Raw genomic sequence first — 19,395 nt, 5'->3', positions numbered from 1 at the left:
TACGTCACCGAATCCAGAGTGGTGGTTCACCAGCCTATGCACATAGACTCTGAAAGGGGCTGGTCCGAAAGGCTCCAGTCGATATCTGAATGTCCGCACGGTGGACCGCATCTAACATCTAGAGGTAGGAAGGACGGGCCAATCCATAGACCACGCTGACATAGTCTAAGCGTGATCAAACAAATGCCCTATAAAACTGTAGGAGGCGAGACCAGTCAGCTCCCCGTGTTTTTCTGCCAAGGTATTTCAAAATGTTCAACAGCCGGCAGCCCTTTGTTCATAGGTCTTTCAGGTGTGGGAGTCATGTTAATTTTGAGCCAAATAATAAACTCAAAAAGTGTACTGCGTCTTGAAAAAGTAAAATAGGTCCCCCATTGTAAGCTCTGGTTGGTTAAAACTCCAACGAGCACGATTAAAATTGACACCCAGTGTCTTCTCAGGTGAGAACCAAAAACCAGTTGTCTGGGCCCGGGTTTCCAACCCAAAAAGTGCACAGTGTCTTGAAAACTTAAAATTGTAAGCTCTGGTTGGTTAGAACTCCGACAAGCACGATTAAAATTGACACACACAGACTTCTCAGGTGAGAACCGAAAACCAGTTGTCTGAGATCTGATTTCCAGCCTTCTAATGGTCAGTTGTAGCTGCCTCGTTGTCGTCGTAAGATCAGAGGAAGAGTAGAAGATTGCAAAGTCATCCACAAACAGAGCATTTGACAGGGCTCCTGACTGCAGAGGAAATGCCATTGACAGCGATGGCAAACAATGTGACACTGAGGACACTGCCCTGGGGCACACCATTCTCCAGAACATAGCACTCAGCCAATGCAATAACGAAAACACCTGTCCTCCAGAAAGGATTGGATCAGAAGCGGTAGGCATTCACGTAGTTCCCATTCATGAAGTTGGCGAAGGATGTTGTACCTCGAAGTAGTGTCATACGCTTTATCGAGGTAAAAAAACACACAAACTAAATGGTTTTGGCGTAAGAAGGACTCCTGTATCGCCATCTTCAGTAGAATTAAGTTGTCAAGAGTGGAACGGTAGCGCCTGAATCCACACTGGGAGTAGCTCGGGTAACCTCAGGACTCGAGCAGCCAGACGAGGCAGCGGTTGACCATGCGTTCGAGAGTATTGAAGTGCCCCACAAGAAGGAATGGGTGCGGGAGTGCCTGGAAGATGTCTGCCAGTGCATCCGCATCCAAAGCACATCATGGGGGGGGGGCGGGGGGCAGGTACAAAGAACACACTGTGATAGTAAACGGTGAGAGAAATTTCACAGCAATTGTTTGGTTGGTCATGGTAAGAGGGACAGGAGAGGATGGTATCTGTCATCAAGAAAAATAGCCACACCACCTTTAACCCTGCCTGCAGTAGTCTTGTCTTCCCTGTATATGTGGTAGCCCCGTAATGTAGGTGTGTCTGTGACTTAAAGATGCGTTTCTTGTAAGAAGATGCAGAAAGGTTTATCCTGGACCAGCAGTTGCAATTCTTCCAAATGTGAGCGATATCCATTCAAATTCCACTGCAACACAGAAGTTCCTATGGAAGCCATTGGTTAGCGATGGTAGTTCTTTCCTTTCTCCCTCGGAGGCAGTGATTTACCAGGGAGGTCAGGGGGAACGTTAGCTGGTTCCGCGTTCTCTAGTTCCTCCAATTGGAAGTCCATATCTTCAAGAGCATAGTCCATCTGAAAAGGAGAGAGCTCGTCGATCCGAAGGCTTACCTACCGCTTTCTTGCACTTAGAACTACTTTTAAAGGGACGTTTTTCTTTACTGACAGGAGGAGGAGGCTGCCTGGGTTGGTTGGTTGGTTGGTTGGTGATGAAGGGACCAAACAGCAAGGTCATCAGTCCCTTGTTTCAAATGTGGTCCATTCTGATAGTATGACATCTCATAAAAGTCAGAATGATAAAAGGGAAAAGGCCAAAAAATGTAAAAGGGCAGTCATATTGTCAATGGTAAAAACAAAATGAGGACAGTCAGCAAAAGAGAACCTAACGCTATGCTAGAGGCAGGAAACATCCCACCTCTGAAGCAGCAGAGGCAAGACCAACTGCGACTTAAAAGGTGCAACCGCTAGAATGTAGAAGTGTGCATGGGAAAATGAGACTAACCAATCCTAAAAAATGATAAAAACAGAGTAAAAGGGGAGAAAAGAGGATTTGTGTCAGGGAGGGGAGTCGGGAATCTCCAAACACTGCTTACAGTGGGAGATACCCCAACACTCACCGCCCTGCCCCAACACCAGAGAGAGATTAAAAACCTTAATACTGAGAAGAAAACCACTCTCCCGGAGGAAACCGAGAACCAGGTCGACCATCCGGGAATCGTCAGCCGACATCAAAGGTAAAGTGCAGGGGAGTCTGTACTTAGCACGCAGAGCCTAAAGGAGGGGGCAGTCAACCAAAATGTGGTCTACTGACTGGAAGGCTCCACAACCACAAAGTGGGGGTGGCTCATCACGCAAAAGGAAACCACGGGTCAGCCTGGTATGGCCGATGCGGAGACAACACTGTGTGGTCGAGTCCTTTCGGGAGAGGCGAAAGGAAGAACGCCACGGGCCCGGTGTCACCTTAATCGCACGAAGTTTATTAGACAGTGGAGTAGCCTCCCAAGAGTTGGCCCGTGATTGTGCGAAGCGGGATGTGATGTGAAGCCGTAAATCCGCTGCAGGAGGGGTTACAGAAAATGGGGGGTAAGTGACTGCTCCCCCAGCCAAACGATTGGCGAGCTCATTACCCGGGATACCCACACGGGCAGGGACCCAAAGGAAGTCAACGGAACAAGCAGCACGGTGAATATCAGTGAGATGGTCACGGATGGCAGAGACCAAAGGATGGCACGAAAAACACCCGTCAATAGCCAGAAGGCCACTCATTGAGTCCGTACGTAACAAAACGTGGTTGTGTTGGGACTGTTTAATAAAGGTAAGGGCCTGGGAAATGGCCATCAGTTCCACAGTAAACACCCCACATGTGGTTGCCTGGGTTACTGGGATGGCTTAGGGGGCTTCTGAAGTTGGGGAGTGGTATGTGGCTTAGGTGGTAAGTCTACTGCTGACGGCTTCCGAGAGACATCAGTTGCAAGTGGAGCGTTTCCCCCACAGGTACAGTGACAAGTGCATCTGCTCGTACTTGAATCTGTGGTCTGAGTTTGTGTGAAGGCATCACACTTAGCTATTGGTGTTTTAAGGGCTGATGCAAAAGAAGATGCAAAAACCGGTGGTTGCATGGCTTTCTAAGCTTTTTTAGTTTCACCATAGGGTATGCGTCTCTGTACTTTCAACTCTCGAATTTTCTTTTCCCCGTTGTAAACCCCAGACCAGTTAACACATTTCAGAGGAAGTGTATAAGAAGTCCCTGACTTGTGAGCGCAGCCTCCACAATTGCCACACGTAGCCTTCCTGCTACATCCCATAGTGGTATGGCCAAATCTTTGACATTTCCAGCATCGCATGGGGTTAGGAACAAACGGGCGAACCTCAAGGTGGATATAGCCAGCAAGGATATGTTCCGGTAATTCGGGAGTACTAAACGTTAGAATAAACGTTGTCGGTTTTTCCAATTTGCCATTGACTCTCCTCATATAATTGTGCACCTTCATGACGCTCATATTCTTCCACTCTTCACGCAACTCTGTGGGGTCCATCTCCATTATATCGAAGCAGGTAACCACACCATAACTATAGTTAAGGGTGTCATGCAATTCAGCCTCGATTGGGTAGTCACCTCTGGGATGAGAAAATGTCACGAAAATCAGAAGCGACCATGTACCACACCTATTTTGTACCAGTCGTAATATCTGATTTAGAAACATGTACCCTATTAAACGAGGACTTTAGCAGAATTCAGGCAACAGAAATGTGATTCATTAGGACTATGAATCAAACAACTTACTAGAAAGGACAAGCTCAGGATTGAGGAACAGAAAAGTAGCTGGTATTAGGGTTTCTGTTACCAGTGTCATAAAGAAACGCAGACTTCAGTGGTATGGGCATATAATGAGAAGCAACAGCCAAAGACCTGCCAAAAGGTATGTCAACCTGAGCCTCATAGGAAGAAGACCAGGAAAACACTGAATAGAGACTGTAAGATCAGATGAGGAGGGGAAAGGACACAAATGGGAAGCTGTCCTGGAACAGAAGATGTATGAAGACAGAAGGCGATTGCGAGTCCTTGTACACCACACCCAGGAAATTGAAGTTGGAAAATTATGATGACAATGACGATTATCATTATCATTTTCATTTTCCCTTTCATTTTCATTTTCATTATTATTATTATTTGACTTCCTCACTGTGCTCATGCAGATTGATCGCTTTTATTATTATTATTATTTGACTTACTCACTGTGCTCATGCAGATTGATCGCATACCAACACAGAGCAGAGAAATATTTCACTGCTTTTTGGAATATATCACATGTTGCGACACTGCCCTCGGTTTGCTGATGCTGGCACAGTTTAAAGAGCTGGGACTCAAAAAAGGAACAATTAAATTTATAATCCTCATTTATAGCAATGCTTCACCCTTTCTTCCAATTTACTACTTCGAAACACGTCGTCTGCCTACTGCTTACTCATTGGCTGTGTAACACCAATAGCTGACACATGTTCTTTTGTTCTCATCATACTTCACGGCAAGCGCTAACTATCCTGCACGCAACACGTAAGTACATCAATGGCCATATTCTTAAGGTGACCATCCGTCCCGTTTTTTTCGGGACAGTCCCGATTTTTGTGTGTATGTCCCGAATTTTTTCAAAGGTGATTCGGGACACCTGTTTGTCCCAAAATTAACAATCATGACCCAATTTGTCCCAAATTAAACATTCATTTCACCTGTATCGGTATATTTTATTATTAGTTTTAGTTATGGTGGGAAATTGTTTGACAAGAGGGTACGACGAATTGTCGAAACCGTTATCAAACTGTTTCTACTGTGCAAACACGTGTTGGCCGCAGCTCAAACAGCTAATGGGCAGTCAGAGACCACGGCAACTGGGAAAAAGTCGCACTCTAATGCATTCGTGCGGTTGAAGCAGTTCTAACCGTCATTCGAACAGAAAAAGGAAGAAATCTGCATATTTTCTGATAGCCATGGAAGAGGCAGAGGAGGTTTTATGTTGTTGAAAAATACAGACTTGATAAAGAAAATTCACAGCACTGATAAATACAGTTGCCTTAATCACACTCGTTCATCTTAAAAGGTGTAAATAAAATGTAAATGTGCTTTTCTTTCTAACAAATTTAATTGATATTTTGTATTTATTACATTTAATTTAAACCTTCTTCTCATATAATAAATAAATAAATATAGCCTATTTTGCAAAATTTTTAATGTGTCCCGGATTTGGGCCTAGGAAATATGTTAATGTCCCGAATTTTAGTCTAGAAAATATGGTCACCTTACATATTCTAAACTTTCACCCTGGGGCACAGCAGGGACTGTAGGTGGGCAGAAACATATTTAACCAGCTGAGGTAGTCACTGATCACTGGAATTTTTTTTAAACTCCATCAGGATAAAAATGAGGGTACATTCACACATACAGAAATGAAGGGGTATAAAAGAAAAGGTAAAAATATGGCATATACCCTAGTTGACAAACAGGTGCAACACTAACAAAGAAGTAAAAGCGTCTACGCACCAAATGCCACTATCAACTTTACCTAACAGATATACAAATTTCAAAATAGGTATTAGCTCCTTTACAGGATTCTAAAAAGTGGAACACATTTTGAATACAAAACCAGAAGACTCCAATGATCTAAGCTGAGCCGACAGTGTGCTCTCATGCAAAGTTTCCCACATCAATGTTATGTATCAGCAGGTTTCTTACCCGACATGGTATTCCTTATCAGCCCACAACTTCGAATCTCGTGACAGCTTTCTCCAACGACGGCACACTTTCCGTACCACGTCCACCAGCTCACTGAAAGACAATTGAGAGAAGATGTTTATCAGTATCTCGTCAGGCAAGTGGTCAATGCTCGTACGCCTCACTGCAGTGTCTTCACCAGCTGCGTGGCATTCACCACTGTGCTCAGATTCTGAAGCCATTTCACTTTCGAGCCTGCAGACGGACCACTGTGAGGTGAAAGGTGCTGAAAAAAGGAAAACAGAACAAAAACAGCATTATAAGCTTGCAGTTACACAGTTACATGGATATGTAGATTTCAGCTAATGTCCACTGTGTTAATGTAAGGGATAACAGCAACAGCATGCCAACATTATTTGACAGTTGTCTTTGAAATAATTTATTATGAATGAAAATATTTCAGAACAAGTTAACAGTGTGATACCGAGCCGACAGACCGCTGAAGCCATTAATGTGGTAGAGATACATGCCTTACGAAATACTCGACAGCAGACATAATAAAAAACAAAAACATTGCAAAATAAATTCAGATGAAGTCAAAGGATCTCCACTGGCACATAACTGATGGTTATTTTTAACGCCATCCGACACAATAAAAATTTTAAAATGTCGCCGCTGTAAGAAAATAGTACTCTTCATCAGCGACATAAATTTAACTCTAGAATGCACAGTACAGTATAGAGGAAAGGTGCCTATTATGCGATAGTTCCCTAATATGAGACACCCCAACTTTGCTCATGTTAGGGGTTGCACTCTCGCGGAGACTTTCTTAAACACATCTACTGCGTGCCAGTCGACGACACAGCAAGTAGGACGCCATAGTTGAGCCGGACACAGTACGTAGAGGCTGATACAAAATTTCTTGTGTTTGGAGTTTTTGCGACATCGGTGTTAAGACAATATTTCAGCTTAAAGGTGAGTGGATATTACTGCACTCTTTTATTGTTATTTGTGACGGTATTACCTATAATTGTTGACAATTAGGTTAATTTTTCAACAAACATTGTTAACAAGTGCGTGATTCTTTGTGTAAGATGGCGAAATACCTAATATGCGATAGTGTGGGGATCCACATATGCGACAGTGTCTCATATTACGATACCTATCGCATATTGAGGGAACATTATTCCCACACAAAGAATCTCTATGTGTTAGATAAAGCACGTGAAAACAATGTTCATATCGTATGTTTGCCACCTCACTCAACGCATGAAATGCAGCCACTTGACGGATTTATGGGGCCTTTGAAAACCTACTATGCCCAAGAGATAGAAACGTGGTTGGCAAGTAACCCAGGTTGTGTTATCACCCCGTTATTAATAGCCAGGTTATTTGGGGCAGCTTACAACCGAGCAGCAGCAATGGAAGCATCTGCGAATGCCTTCAGAAAAACAGGTCTCATCACATGCAACAGAAACATCTTTAGGGAACATGAATTTTCAATTCATCACGAAGCTGACGCTATTCAAGAAAGAGATACCGAATACGGAAATAAAACTACTGATGGTGATGGTGAAGCTGTCAGCCCGGCAGACACCAGACCTCTCCCACACATCGCAAAACCACCTGGAGACAGTCAAATAAGTCAAACATCGCGTTCGTGCTCTGCTGCGTTACTAACTTCAACTCCTTATTTGAGCCCGCATCTCGTGGTCGTGCGGTAGCGTTCTCGCTTCCCACGCCCGGGTTCCCGGGTTCGATTCCCGGCGGGGTCAGGGATTTTCTCTGCCTCGTGATGGCTGGGTGTTGTGTGCTGTCCTTAGGTTAGTTAGGTTTAAGTAGTTCTAAGTTCTAGGGGACTTATGACCACAGCAGTTGAGTCCCATAGTGCTCAGAGCCATTTGAACCATTTGAACCTTATTTGAAGCGATTGCGAGAATCTAAACAGAAGAGATCAGAGGCTGAAGCTAAGAAAGCAGCCAGAAAGTTATTTGGGGAGAAGCGTGGAAAACCTTCAAATCTTAGACCTAAAGCAGAAGAATCGTCTAGTGACTCGGCATACGATGTCCGTCTTGCCTGCCGGAGTGGCCGTGCAATTCTAGGCACTACAGTCTGGAACTGAGCGACTGCTACAGTTGTGGGTTCGAATCCTGCCTCGGGCATGGATGTCTGTGATGTCCTTAGGTTAGTTAGGTTTAATTAGTTCTAAGTTCTAGGCGACTGATGACCTCAGAAGTTAAGTCGCATAGTGCTCAGAGCCATTTGATGTCCATCTTGATGACAGTGGGGATTCAGACAGCAGTGATGACGATGACACAGAGTGCCTGTTCTGTACTGGGTGCTTTTCTGAAGACAAACACGGGAAGAAATGGGCACAGTGCACAAAATGTTGTCACTTGGCTCGTGACGAGTGCGGTGTCACATAAGACAATATTGTTTGCCCCGGATGTCGTAAATATAAACCTAAGTAGTGTGAAATGAATGAATGAACATATAAAAATTGTATATTCATATGTCATTATTCTGTAGTAAAATAAGTAAAGCAAAACATTATTACTGTCTCATGTTAGGAAACCTTGATGTCATTTCTACAAAATGCCTTGTTTGTAAAGATTTGATAACTACTCTGAAAGATTATTTATTATTGCAAATGCGATAATTCTATGATAAAATTAAATAATGCAAGATATTATTACCATCATAAAAATATAATTGCACTTACTTTTAGGTCTTTCAAATGGGTTTACAAAAGTGTCTCTCATATTAGGTACCTTTCCTCTATAATAAGAAAGCCATTACATTGATTGGCTTTGCCAATTCCCAATCAGACTATCATCTTTCATCTTCCAGTCTAACCTAGGCCTCCGGTTACACCACTGGTCAGTCTTTCACCACAAATTTCATTTAACAGAAACAGAATTTTCTGGCGGGACATTCAATGGGTTCGCTAACTCAGCCGAACACTTGGCTTCCATCCTAACCCAGACCTCTGCCACATTACAGCACAGTCCATCAATAGACCCTCGTCCACGAGACTATTCCTGCCAACGGATTGTCACCTCCACTACTCCTACAACACTCACGAGTCAAAGCATTACAAACACTGGCCACCGCACCTGGTGGCGTTGTGGTCACACGATGTAGTAACAAAAGTATGTAAGTGGAGCAGACACATACGGGGGATCACCATAGTGAAGATATGGGCTGCAAGTGGGGAACGCCACTGAGATAATTGACTCTGTCAAAGGGTAGAGTACTATTACGAAGGGCCTCTGAAAGAGTATCTCGAAAACGGCGAAGCTGGTCAAATATTCGTGCCACTGTCTTGAGAATCTTCAGAAAGAGGTAGTGTAGTGTCGCAGAATAGTAAAGAGTTGGAAACGTGGAATATTGTCAAAGTTTCGTTGGCTATGCCGAGAGCCAGAGGCAGTAAGTTAGCCAAGAGGTAGGAGGATTGCACATACGAGGTGTGGCTAGAAAAAAATCGGACTAGTACTGGTGAAACAATAAAACTAATGCAATAAGGCTGAAAGTCGCGTGGCCTGTCACGTGACTCTCGCTCCGCCTACTGCTCGAGTTTCATCTGCCTCCTTCACTCAGTCTGCCCGTGGCGTCTGTTTTAAGTAGTTGACGTTTTGTCTGTGCGTCGGAAAATGTTGAGTGTACAGAAAGAACAGCGTGTTAACATCAAATTTTGTTTCAAACTAGGAAAATGTGCAAGTGAAACGTTTGTAATGTTACAACAAGTGTACGGCGATGATTGTTTATCGCGAACACAAGTGTTTGAGTGGTTTAAACGATTTAAAGATGGCCGCGAAGACACCAGTGATTACACTCGCACTGGCAGACCATTGTCAGCAAAAACTGATGCAAACATTGAAAAAATCGGTAAACTTGTTCGACAAGATCGCCGTTTAACAATCAGAGCAGTGTCTGAGTTAACAGGAGTTGACAAGGAAAGTGTTAGGCAGATTCTTCATGAAAGTTTCAACATGAACAAAGTGTGTTCAAAAATGGTTCCAGAGTGTCTCACAATTGAACAGAAGGAACGCCGAAGAATGATTTGTTCTGACATCCTGGAAAACATTGAAAGTGATCCCACCTTCTTACAAAATGTTATTACTTGCGATGAATCGTGGTTTTTTCCTTACGATCCCGAAACTAAACGCCAATCGATGCATTGGAAAACTCCTGGTTCTCCACGAAAAAAAAGCACTAATGTCAAAATCGAAATTCAAGGCAATGATGATTGTTTTTTTTGACATCAAAGGGATTGTGCACATTGATTGGGTACCAGAGGGACAAACAGTGAATCAGCATTACTACATTAGCGTCCTGGCTACCCTACGTGAGCGAGTACGGAGAAAACGGAACGATTTGTGGAGAAAAAAGTCATGGATCCTTCACCAAGACAATGCCCCAGCTCACAGTGCGTTGTCAGTGAAGACGTTTTTGGCAAAACACAACATTCCCATCTTAGATCATCCACCCTACTCACCTGATTTGGCCCCCTGTGACTTTTTTCTTTTCCCTAAAGTCAAGTCAGCTTTGAAAGGAACTAGATTTGAGACTGTTGAAGCAGTAAAAGAAAAAGCGACGGAAGTAATGTATGGACTTACCGAAAATGATCTGCAGCATTGCTATGAATAGTGGAAAATTCGTATGGAGCGGTGTAGAGACCGAGGAGGAGAGTACATTGAAGGAGATAACATGAAATTGTAAGTAATTGTAAATAAATGTTTTTTCCAGCATCAGTCCGGTTTTTTCTAGCCGCACCTCGTATATCGGAATGTGTCGTCACGCTGGGGCAATGGCCTGGTTACACACAACAGGCGAGAGAGAATTGCTTAGCACGCGGGTTCGTGTTAGACGGAGACTTTCGTAGAGTGTAAGACAGAGGTATAGCGTCAGCTGTACTGCATTTCACAACTTCGCGTAAGTCTGCCGTAACAACACGTAACTCTGTCGCAAGAACACATAAGTGGCGAGTACGACAGATAAGTCAGCAGTATAAGTGGAATGAATGCGTTCATTACAAATGAGCATGACGTCAGGACGTCGCTCGTGCTTCCTTTAAATACGCCAGCTTTGATAGCAACAAGGCACTCGCAGTTAGAGTTGCAGTTAGATGTGTACTGGGTCGCTGCGTATCGCTCAGCTCGGTGATCGACATGTTAATCTTTATGAAGGAGATGTTGCAGTAAGGGCGGCCCATCCAGCAGCAGACGTGAGGGGACAGTACCAGCTGTGGTCCTCTCTGCTGCCACTGCCAATCATCAACCCAGGATTGGCAGACATCGCGGCAGACTCGCTCGCCGCCAATGCTGACCACATCGGTGAGCCGTCGTCGAGATCGTGCGGGGCCTAGGCCCTGTGCATCCGCCGTCACAACCGGGTGAGCCGACGGTGCTGGGGGACTGCAGCCCATTCCGCCCGTCCACCACGGACCAGCCAACAGGAGGAGCAGGGAAGAAGACGGGGTGGGATAGAGTACACTCCGGACTACGAGAACGCCTCTCGTGCCGACAGTGCCAGGACTCCAACCCGGAGCCTCCTACGTGCAGCGGCTAGCTGTCCGCAGCCGAGCCGGCCGGCCAGCTGGACGCCGCCAGCCACGCGCGGCCGAAGTACGAAGTAAGGACATTCCTCCGCTACGTCACAGCACGCGGCGCTGCGGTAGCAAGACTGTGCGGCCCGGAGCTGGTGTCATCGCTACGAGTCAGCAAAGACTCGGGAAGGTCGTTGATATCACCGAGGCACATTGTACTCGGCAGGAATAAAGGTGTTATGAATTAATAATGTTTCTTTGGCGTTTCTGATGCGTCCACAGTCATTACCTAGCATCCTGACAACTGGAGAGGTCACCACTCGGCCATCCAGTCCACCGTAGGCGACCGGGACCACAGGGGTGCTACAGTAGGAAGACAGTCAAATCATCATTAGGCACTAAATGGTTGGACGTCCACGACTCTTAACGGAACATGAGGTTCAGAGGCAGATGGTGACCTGTGCACCAGAAGAGCACAATGCCGGTGCACAAACAAGCGTTTCAGAGCACACCATTCGTCGTACATCATCAAACACGAAGTTACGCAGCAGACCACGCCTACATGTTCACACGTTAACCCGACGACATCATCAATTACATTTGCAGTGGGCGCAGGACCGCCGGGATTCGACTGTCGATCGATAAGCAGCTGCAGCCAATTCAGGCTGTGTTTATATGAGCCAGCCTAACAGCAACACAGGAAATCGCGAGAAATTCGGAACAATACAGCCAAAAAGAGCTTAGTCACGCTCCTGGAAATCGAGACCTATTCGTAGAACAGCCAAGTACTTTTAACAACAAAAAAATATAAAAGTCACAGCGTCACTCCCAGTAATTTAACCCAAGATCACTTAACTCTCCTAGAATTTGCGATTGCTGTTGGCATTACTTTGAGCAGTATGATCGTCAGTATACGGCGGTAAATAGGACAGTTTGTACTTATTTTCTATGTGACATACCGTTGGAAACCTTGTAATTGTAATTAATTAGTGGCTCAAATGGTTAAAATGGCTCTGAGCACTTTGGGACTCAACTGCTGTGGTCATCAGTCCCCTAGACTTAGAACTACTTAAACCTAACTAACCTAAGAACATCACACACATCCATGCCCGAGGCAGGATTCGAACCTGCGCCGTAGCGGTCGCGTGGTCCCATACTGTAGCGCCTAGAACCGCTGGGCCACTCCGGCCGGCAATTAACTAGTGCATAAAATATAAATTATGAATTCCCTTCAATAAAATAAGGATAGTAAAATTTAAGATAGTAGTAATATCAGTGTCGTCCCCCCCTTTAATGTTCTAGGATTAAGTTCTGTTATTACGTCCAAGCCGTAAACACACCCTCTGAAATCGCGAAATCTAAATCATGATTACATTTCTGGTAAACTATGTCAACGGTCATCTCCACAAATCTACATCTACATCTACATGATTACTCTGCAATTCACATTTAAGTGCTTGGCAGAGGGTTCATCGAACCACAATCATACTATCTCTCTACCATTCCACTCCCAAACAGCGCGCGGGAAAAACGAACACCTAAACCTTTCTGTTCGAGCTCTGATTTCTCTTATTTTATTTTGATCATCATTCCTACCTACGTAGGTTGGGCTTAGCAAAATATTTTCGCATTCGGAAGAGAAAGTTGGTGACTGGAATTTCGTAAATAGATCTCGCCGCGACGAAAAACGTCTTTGCTTTAATGACTTCCATCCCAACTCGCGTATCATATCTGCCACACTCTCTCCCCTATTACGCGATAATAGAAAACGAGCTGCCCTTTTTTGCACCCTTTCGATGTCCTCCGTCAATCCCACCTGGTAAGGATCCGACACCGCGCAGCAATATTCTAACAGAGGACGAACGAGTGTAGTGTAAGCTGTCTCTTCTAAGTGTCCTGCCAATGAAACGCAACCTTTGGCTCGCCTTCCCCACAATATTATCTATGTGGTCTTTCCAACTCAAGTAGTTCGTAATTTTAACACCCAGGTACTTAGTTGAATTGACAGCCTTTGGAATTGTACTATTTACCGAGTAATCGAATTCCAACGGATTTCTTTTGGAACTCGTGTGGATCACCTCACACTTTTCGTTATTTAGCGTCAACTGCCACCTGCCACACCATACAGCAATCTTTTCTAAATCGCTTTGCAACTGATACTGGTCTTCGGATGACTTTACTAGATGGTAAATTACAGCATCATCTGCGAACGACGTAAGAGAACTGCTCAGATTGTCACCCAGGTCATTTACGACGTCATGGAGGAGAATGGTGGCTCAATGTGCAGCGCGCGACAGATGCGGGCTGGCAGGTGCAGTGTTACGCTCTGGGAGACATTCTCCTGCATTTGCTTAGGACCTGTGGCAGTAATCAAAGACACGCTGACAAATGCAAACCATCTGCATCCCTTCACGCTCCACGCCTTCCCCACTGACCATGTTATCTTTCTACAGTATCTTTGTCCGTGTCTCGGAGCCAGAACCATGCGACAGTAATTTAAGGAGCATTATAGCACACGTTAATGTATCGGTGACCAAATTCACCTCGTGTAAATCCTATGGAACATATGTTGTTGTTGTTGTTGTTGTTGTTGTCGTCGTCTTCAGTCCAGAGACTGGTTTGATGCAGCTCTGCATGCTACTCTATCCTGTGCAGTCGAGTGCAAGGACGGAATGAAACTAGTCTCAGTGGCTGAGGCCCTCATAAACAATCAAACGTGTTTGACAAAATCGTTATCTCACCACGGATCTACCAAGCAAGCCCGTATATGTACAAACAAGGTTTATCATTTTAACCTCACTTTAGAAGCTGGCGCTCTTATGAGTATTTTGATGGTTAAATTTTTATATGTCGTTATCGGATTTTGATACATTGTCGGACAACGAGCCGAAAAGACAACGATGTCTCTTGGATAGATCTTCAAAGCGCTGCAGCACTGAATCTGCATATTTGCGTGATTAGCAAGTGTAAATACGAAATCCATCAAGTATGGCACAATATCTTCGCAAACGGGGATATATAGATTGCGCTGTAAAATGTGGCTTGGTTGACGCGATCTGTGTACAGGACATGTGATACAGTTGCCCAATTACAGCGAGCATAGAAGACGTGATGCCATCAGCCAATGGCAAAGTGATTGTTTCGTCTCGCGCGCGCGCACACACACAAATTAATATACATACAGTAGCAAAAGAAATAAATAAAGCTATGGGTTCATATATAATGTTGGTTATGTGGTTAGGCTGGGACGTAAGACAACATGTTAAACTGATGCCAATGAAGCAATCACATTGCTACTCTTGTTTGGAGAAATATATGGCTTTTTTCATCCCGAATATATCGTAATTTCGATTTCGCGAATTCCGAGGGTGTGTTACGGCTTGAACGTAATAACAGAACTTAATCCTAGAAAATTAAAGGGGGTGGGGGAGGGGACGGCGATGACACTGACATTCCTACTAACGATCTTAAATTTTACTATCCTTAGTTTATTCAAAGGAACTCATAATTTATAGTTTATGCACTAATTAATTACAATTACACTACTGGCCATTAAAACTGCTACACCAAGAAGAAATGCAGATGATAAACGGGTATTCATTGGACAAATATATTATATCACAACTGACATGTGATTACATTTTTCACGCAATTTGGGTGCATAGATCCTGAGAAATCAGTACCCAGAACAACCACCTCTGGCCGTAATAACGGCCTTGATACGCCTGGGCATTGAGTCAAACAGAGCTTGGATGTCGTGTACAGGTACAGTTGCCTATGCAGCTTCAACACGATACCACAGTTCATCAAGAGTAGTGACTGGCGTATTGTGACGAGCCAGTTGCTCGGCCACCATTGACCAGACGTTTTCAATTGGTGACAGATCTGGAGAATGTGCTGGCAGTCTAACATTTTCTGTATCCAGAAAGGCCCGTACAGGACCGGCAACATGCGGTTGTGCATTATCCTGCTGAAATGTAGGGTTTCGCAGGGATCGAATGAAGGGTAGAGCCACTGGTCTTAACACATCTGAAATGTAACGTCCACTGTTCAAAGTGCCGTCAATGCGAACAAGAGGTGACCGACACATGTACCCAATGGCACCCCATACCATCACGCCGGCTGATACGCCAGTATGGCGACGACGGATACACGCTTCCAATGTGCGTTCACCGCAATGTCACCAAATACGGATGTGACCATCATGATGCTATAAACAGAATCTGGCTTCATCCCAAAAAAAAGACGTTTTGCCATTCGTGCACACAGGTTCGTCGTTGAGTACACCATCGCAGGCGCTCCTGTCTGTGATGCAGCGTCAAGGGTAACCGCAGCCATGGTCTCCGAGCCGATAGTCCAAGCTGCTGCAAACGTCGTTGAACTGTGCGGTCAGATGGTTCTCTTGCAAACGTCCCCACATGTTTACTCAGGGATCGAGACGTTGCTGCACGATCCGTTACAGCCGTGCGGATAAGATGCCTGTCATCTCGACTGCTAGTGATACGAGGCCGTTGCGATCCAGCATTGCGATCCTGAACCCACCGATTCCGTATTCTGTTAACAGTCATCGGATCTCGACCAACGCGAGCAGCAATGTCGCGATACGATAAACCGCAATCGCGATAGGCTACAATCCGACCTTTATCAAAGTCGGAAACGTGATGGTACGCATTTCTCCTCCTCACACGAGGCATCACAACAACGTTTCACCAGGCAACGCCGGTCAACTGCTGTTTGTGTGTGAGAAATCGGTTGGAAACTTTCCTCATGTCAGCACGCTGTAGGTGCCACCGTCGCCAACCTTGTGTGAATGCTCTGAAAAGCTAATCATTTGCATATCACAGCATCTTCTTCCTGTCCATTAAATTTCGCGTCTGTAGCACGTCATCTTCGTGCTGTAGCAATTTTAATGGCCAATAGTGTACAAGGTCTCCAACGGTAGCCTAATACTGTCACCAGATATCTTGTTACTTCCTTCCCCATATTCACTGGGCAAGTGTTTAAAGAGCATTGAAGATAACTAGATTCTTATCTGAATCTACTGCCAGTACTGCATTAGTTTTCACAATGTTTAGAAGAAAGTGAGCTGCTGTGAAACCGCTAATCTACCTTTCATTAATTGAACAATTCTTGTTGATTCACACTCAAATTTTGATCCACGCGCCATATAATAGAAACATCTACTTTCACCATGTAAAATATCCATGTTGTTGTGGTCTTCAGTCCTGAGACTGGTTTGATGCAGCTCTCCATGCTACTCTATCCTGTGCAAGCTGCTTCATCTCCCAGTACCTACTGCAGCCTACATCCATCAGAATCTGTTTAGTGTATTCATCTCTTGGTCTCCCTCTACGATTTTTACCCTCCACGCTGCCCTCCAATACTAAATTGGTGATCCCTTGATGCCTCAGAATATGCCCTACTAACCGGTCCCTTCTTCTAGTCAAGTTGTCCCACAAACTCCTCTTCTCCCCAATCCTATTCAGTACCTCCTCATTAGTTATGTGATCTACCCATCTAATCTTCAGCATTCTTCTGTAGCACCACATTTCGAAAGCTTCTATTCTCTTCTTGTCCAAACTGGTTATCGTCCATGTTTCACTTCCATACATGGCTACACTCCATACAAATACTTTCAGAAACGACTTCCTGACACTTAAATCTATACTCGATGTTAACAAATTTCTCTTCTTCAGAAACGCTTTCCCTTTCATTGCCAGTCTACATTTTATATCCTCTCTACTTCGACCATCATCAGTTATTTTGCTCCCCAAATAGTAAATCTCCTTTACTACTTTAAGTGTCTCACTTCCTAATCCAATTCCCTCAGCATCACCCGACCTAATTAGACTACATTCCATTATCCTCGTTTTGCTTTTGTTGATGTTCATCTTATATCCTCCTTTCAAGACACTGTCCATTCCGTTCAACTGCTCTTTCAAGTCATTTGCTGTCTCTGACAGAATTACTATGTCATCGGCGAACCTCAAAGTTTTTATTTCTTCTCCATGGATTTTAATACCTACTCCGAACTTTTCTTTTGTTTCCTTCACTGCTTGTTCAATATACAGATTGAATAACATCGGGGAGAGGCTACAACCCTGTCTCACATCCTTCCCAACCACTGCTTCCCTTTCATGCCCCTCGACTCTTCTAACTGCCATCTGGTTTCTGTACAAATTGTAAATAGCCTTTCGTTCCCTGTATTTTACCCCTGCCACCTTTAGAATTTGAAAGAGAGTATTCCAGTCAACATTGTCAAAAGCTTTCTCTAAGTCTACAAATGCTAGAAACGTAGGTTTGCGTTTCCTTAATTTTTCTTCTAAGATAAATCGTAGGGCCAGTATTGCCTCACGTGTTCCAACATTTCTACGGAATCCAAACTGATCTTCCCCGAGTTCGGCTTCTACCAGTTTTTCCATTCGTCTGTAAAGAATACGCATTAGTATTTTGCAGCTGTGACTTATGAAACTGATAGTTCGGTAATTTTCGCATCTGTCAACACCTGCTTTCTTTGGGATTGGAATTATTATATTCTTCTTGAAGTGCGCTCATAACCCCACTGTTAAACTTTTACACACCAAAGTCGCACATCCTGTCACTGTAGACTTATAAATTATACTGTGAACGTGTTTTGGAGAGATTCTGACTGCGGTGTATCATTGAAACTACAATTAGCATCTCGATTAACCAAGGACATCTATAATAAGAAATGCCTATCTCGCAATTCCAGACTAAAACACTACCAAACAGTTACGTATCTGTCCTGAAGCCCTATGCGCCTCAGAAGGCTTGAATCTGAACAAGAAGGGCTTGACAGGTAAACTAGAGATTCACTAGAGGAAGATACTGAGAAAAATTCTGGGGCCGATCAAAACAGATGGTGAGTACAGAAGACAATCAAAGCAGGAGCCATACAATCACACTGAGAAAATCTTAGATGTAGCCAGGAAGAGACGTCTACGGACGTGTCACAAGGATGGACAAAACAAGACTGACCAACCGACTTCTAAACTACTGGAAGAGCAGGAAGACCGTGGCACCATGGGTGATAGAAGTCAAGAAAGACATCCAGCAACTGAACGTAACTGAAAGTTGCATCGGAAACCGAGCACTTCTCAGAAGGGCACTAAAAGAAGAGGTTCGTAAAAAGACCGGCGCCCTTTGGACAAAGGAGAGAAAGGAGAAACGTAGCCAGAGGTGCGGGATTACTGGCAAACGTCAAGTCCCTTACCAGGCTGAAAAATAGAATATCGTGGTCCTTAACTGGCCCATTCGGAAGAAGAAGAAGAAGAAGAAGAAGAAGAAACTAGACGGTGTCTCACGAACGACATCCGGAAGGCGTCCGCGGATGCGAAGTTCTCCGACACCAATACTTAGCGCATGCTCCCTACACTAGGCACTTGAGCGTAACGGCGTTCTGTTTTCAGTATTCCTGTCGAGTTCAATTCGGTACGGTATACACGCAGGATCAACGAGTGTTTCTTGTGTTGAACTATGCAAAAACAGAAACGTATGTGCAATATCGGCTCGAATTCATACGAAAATTTTCCAGTGCGCAAGTTCCCAATGACGCGACGACACGTAGATTAGTGAAGAAATTGCAAGAGACTGGATCCGAATTACACAAACGATTCTTCTAAATGGAAAGAAGTTTTCCGAAGTAAGAGTGATTTCAGGTGTGCCGCAGGGGAGTGTCGTAGGACCGTTGCTATTCACAATATACATAAGTGACCTTGTGGATGACATCGGAAGTTCTCTGAGGCTTTTTGCGGATGATGCTGTGGTATGTCGAGAGGTTGTAACACTGGAAAATTGTACTGAAATGCAGGAGGATCTGCAGCGAATTGACGCATGGTGCAGGGAATGGCAACTGAATCTCAATGTAGACAAGTGTAATGTGCTGCGAATACATAGAAAGAAAGACCCTTTATCATTTAGCTACAATATAGCAGTCAGCAACTGGAAGCAGTTAATTCCATAAATTATCTGGGAGTACGCATTAGGAGTGGTTTAAAATGGAATGATC

General features: G+C 44.4%; 1 protein-coding gene across 5 annotated transcripts in view; it reads right to left on the bottom strand.

Annotated features, from left to right (window-relative positions):
- LOC126215120 (uncharacterized) overlaps positions 1–19,395 on the bottom strand; it is a 167,422-nt gene that overhangs the window by 99,613 nt on the left and 48,414 nt on the right. For 4 of the 5 annotated variants that reach the window (XM_049941774.1, XM_049941777.1, XM_049941776.1 and 1 more), the window contains exon 2: positions 5,840–6,104. In XM_049941774.1, coding sequence (XP_049797731.1) covers positions 5,840–6,060 — 221 coding nt within the window. In that variant the 5' untranslated portion in view covers positions 6,061–6,104. The remainder of the gene's footprint in view (positions 1–5,839; positions 6,105–19,395) is intronic. The other variant, XM_049941775.1, reaches the window with a different exon arrangement.

The sequence above is a fragment of the Schistocerca nitens genome, chromosome 12 (assembly GCF_023898315.1).
Source record: "Schistocerca nitens isolate TAMUIC-IGC-003100 chromosome 12, iqSchNite1.1, whole genome shotgun sequence".
Classification (NCBI taxonomy): Eukaryota; Metazoa; Arthropoda; class Insecta; order Orthoptera; family Acrididae; genus Schistocerca; species Schistocerca nitens.
This window is presented reverse-complemented; position numbering and strand designations above follow the sequence as displayed.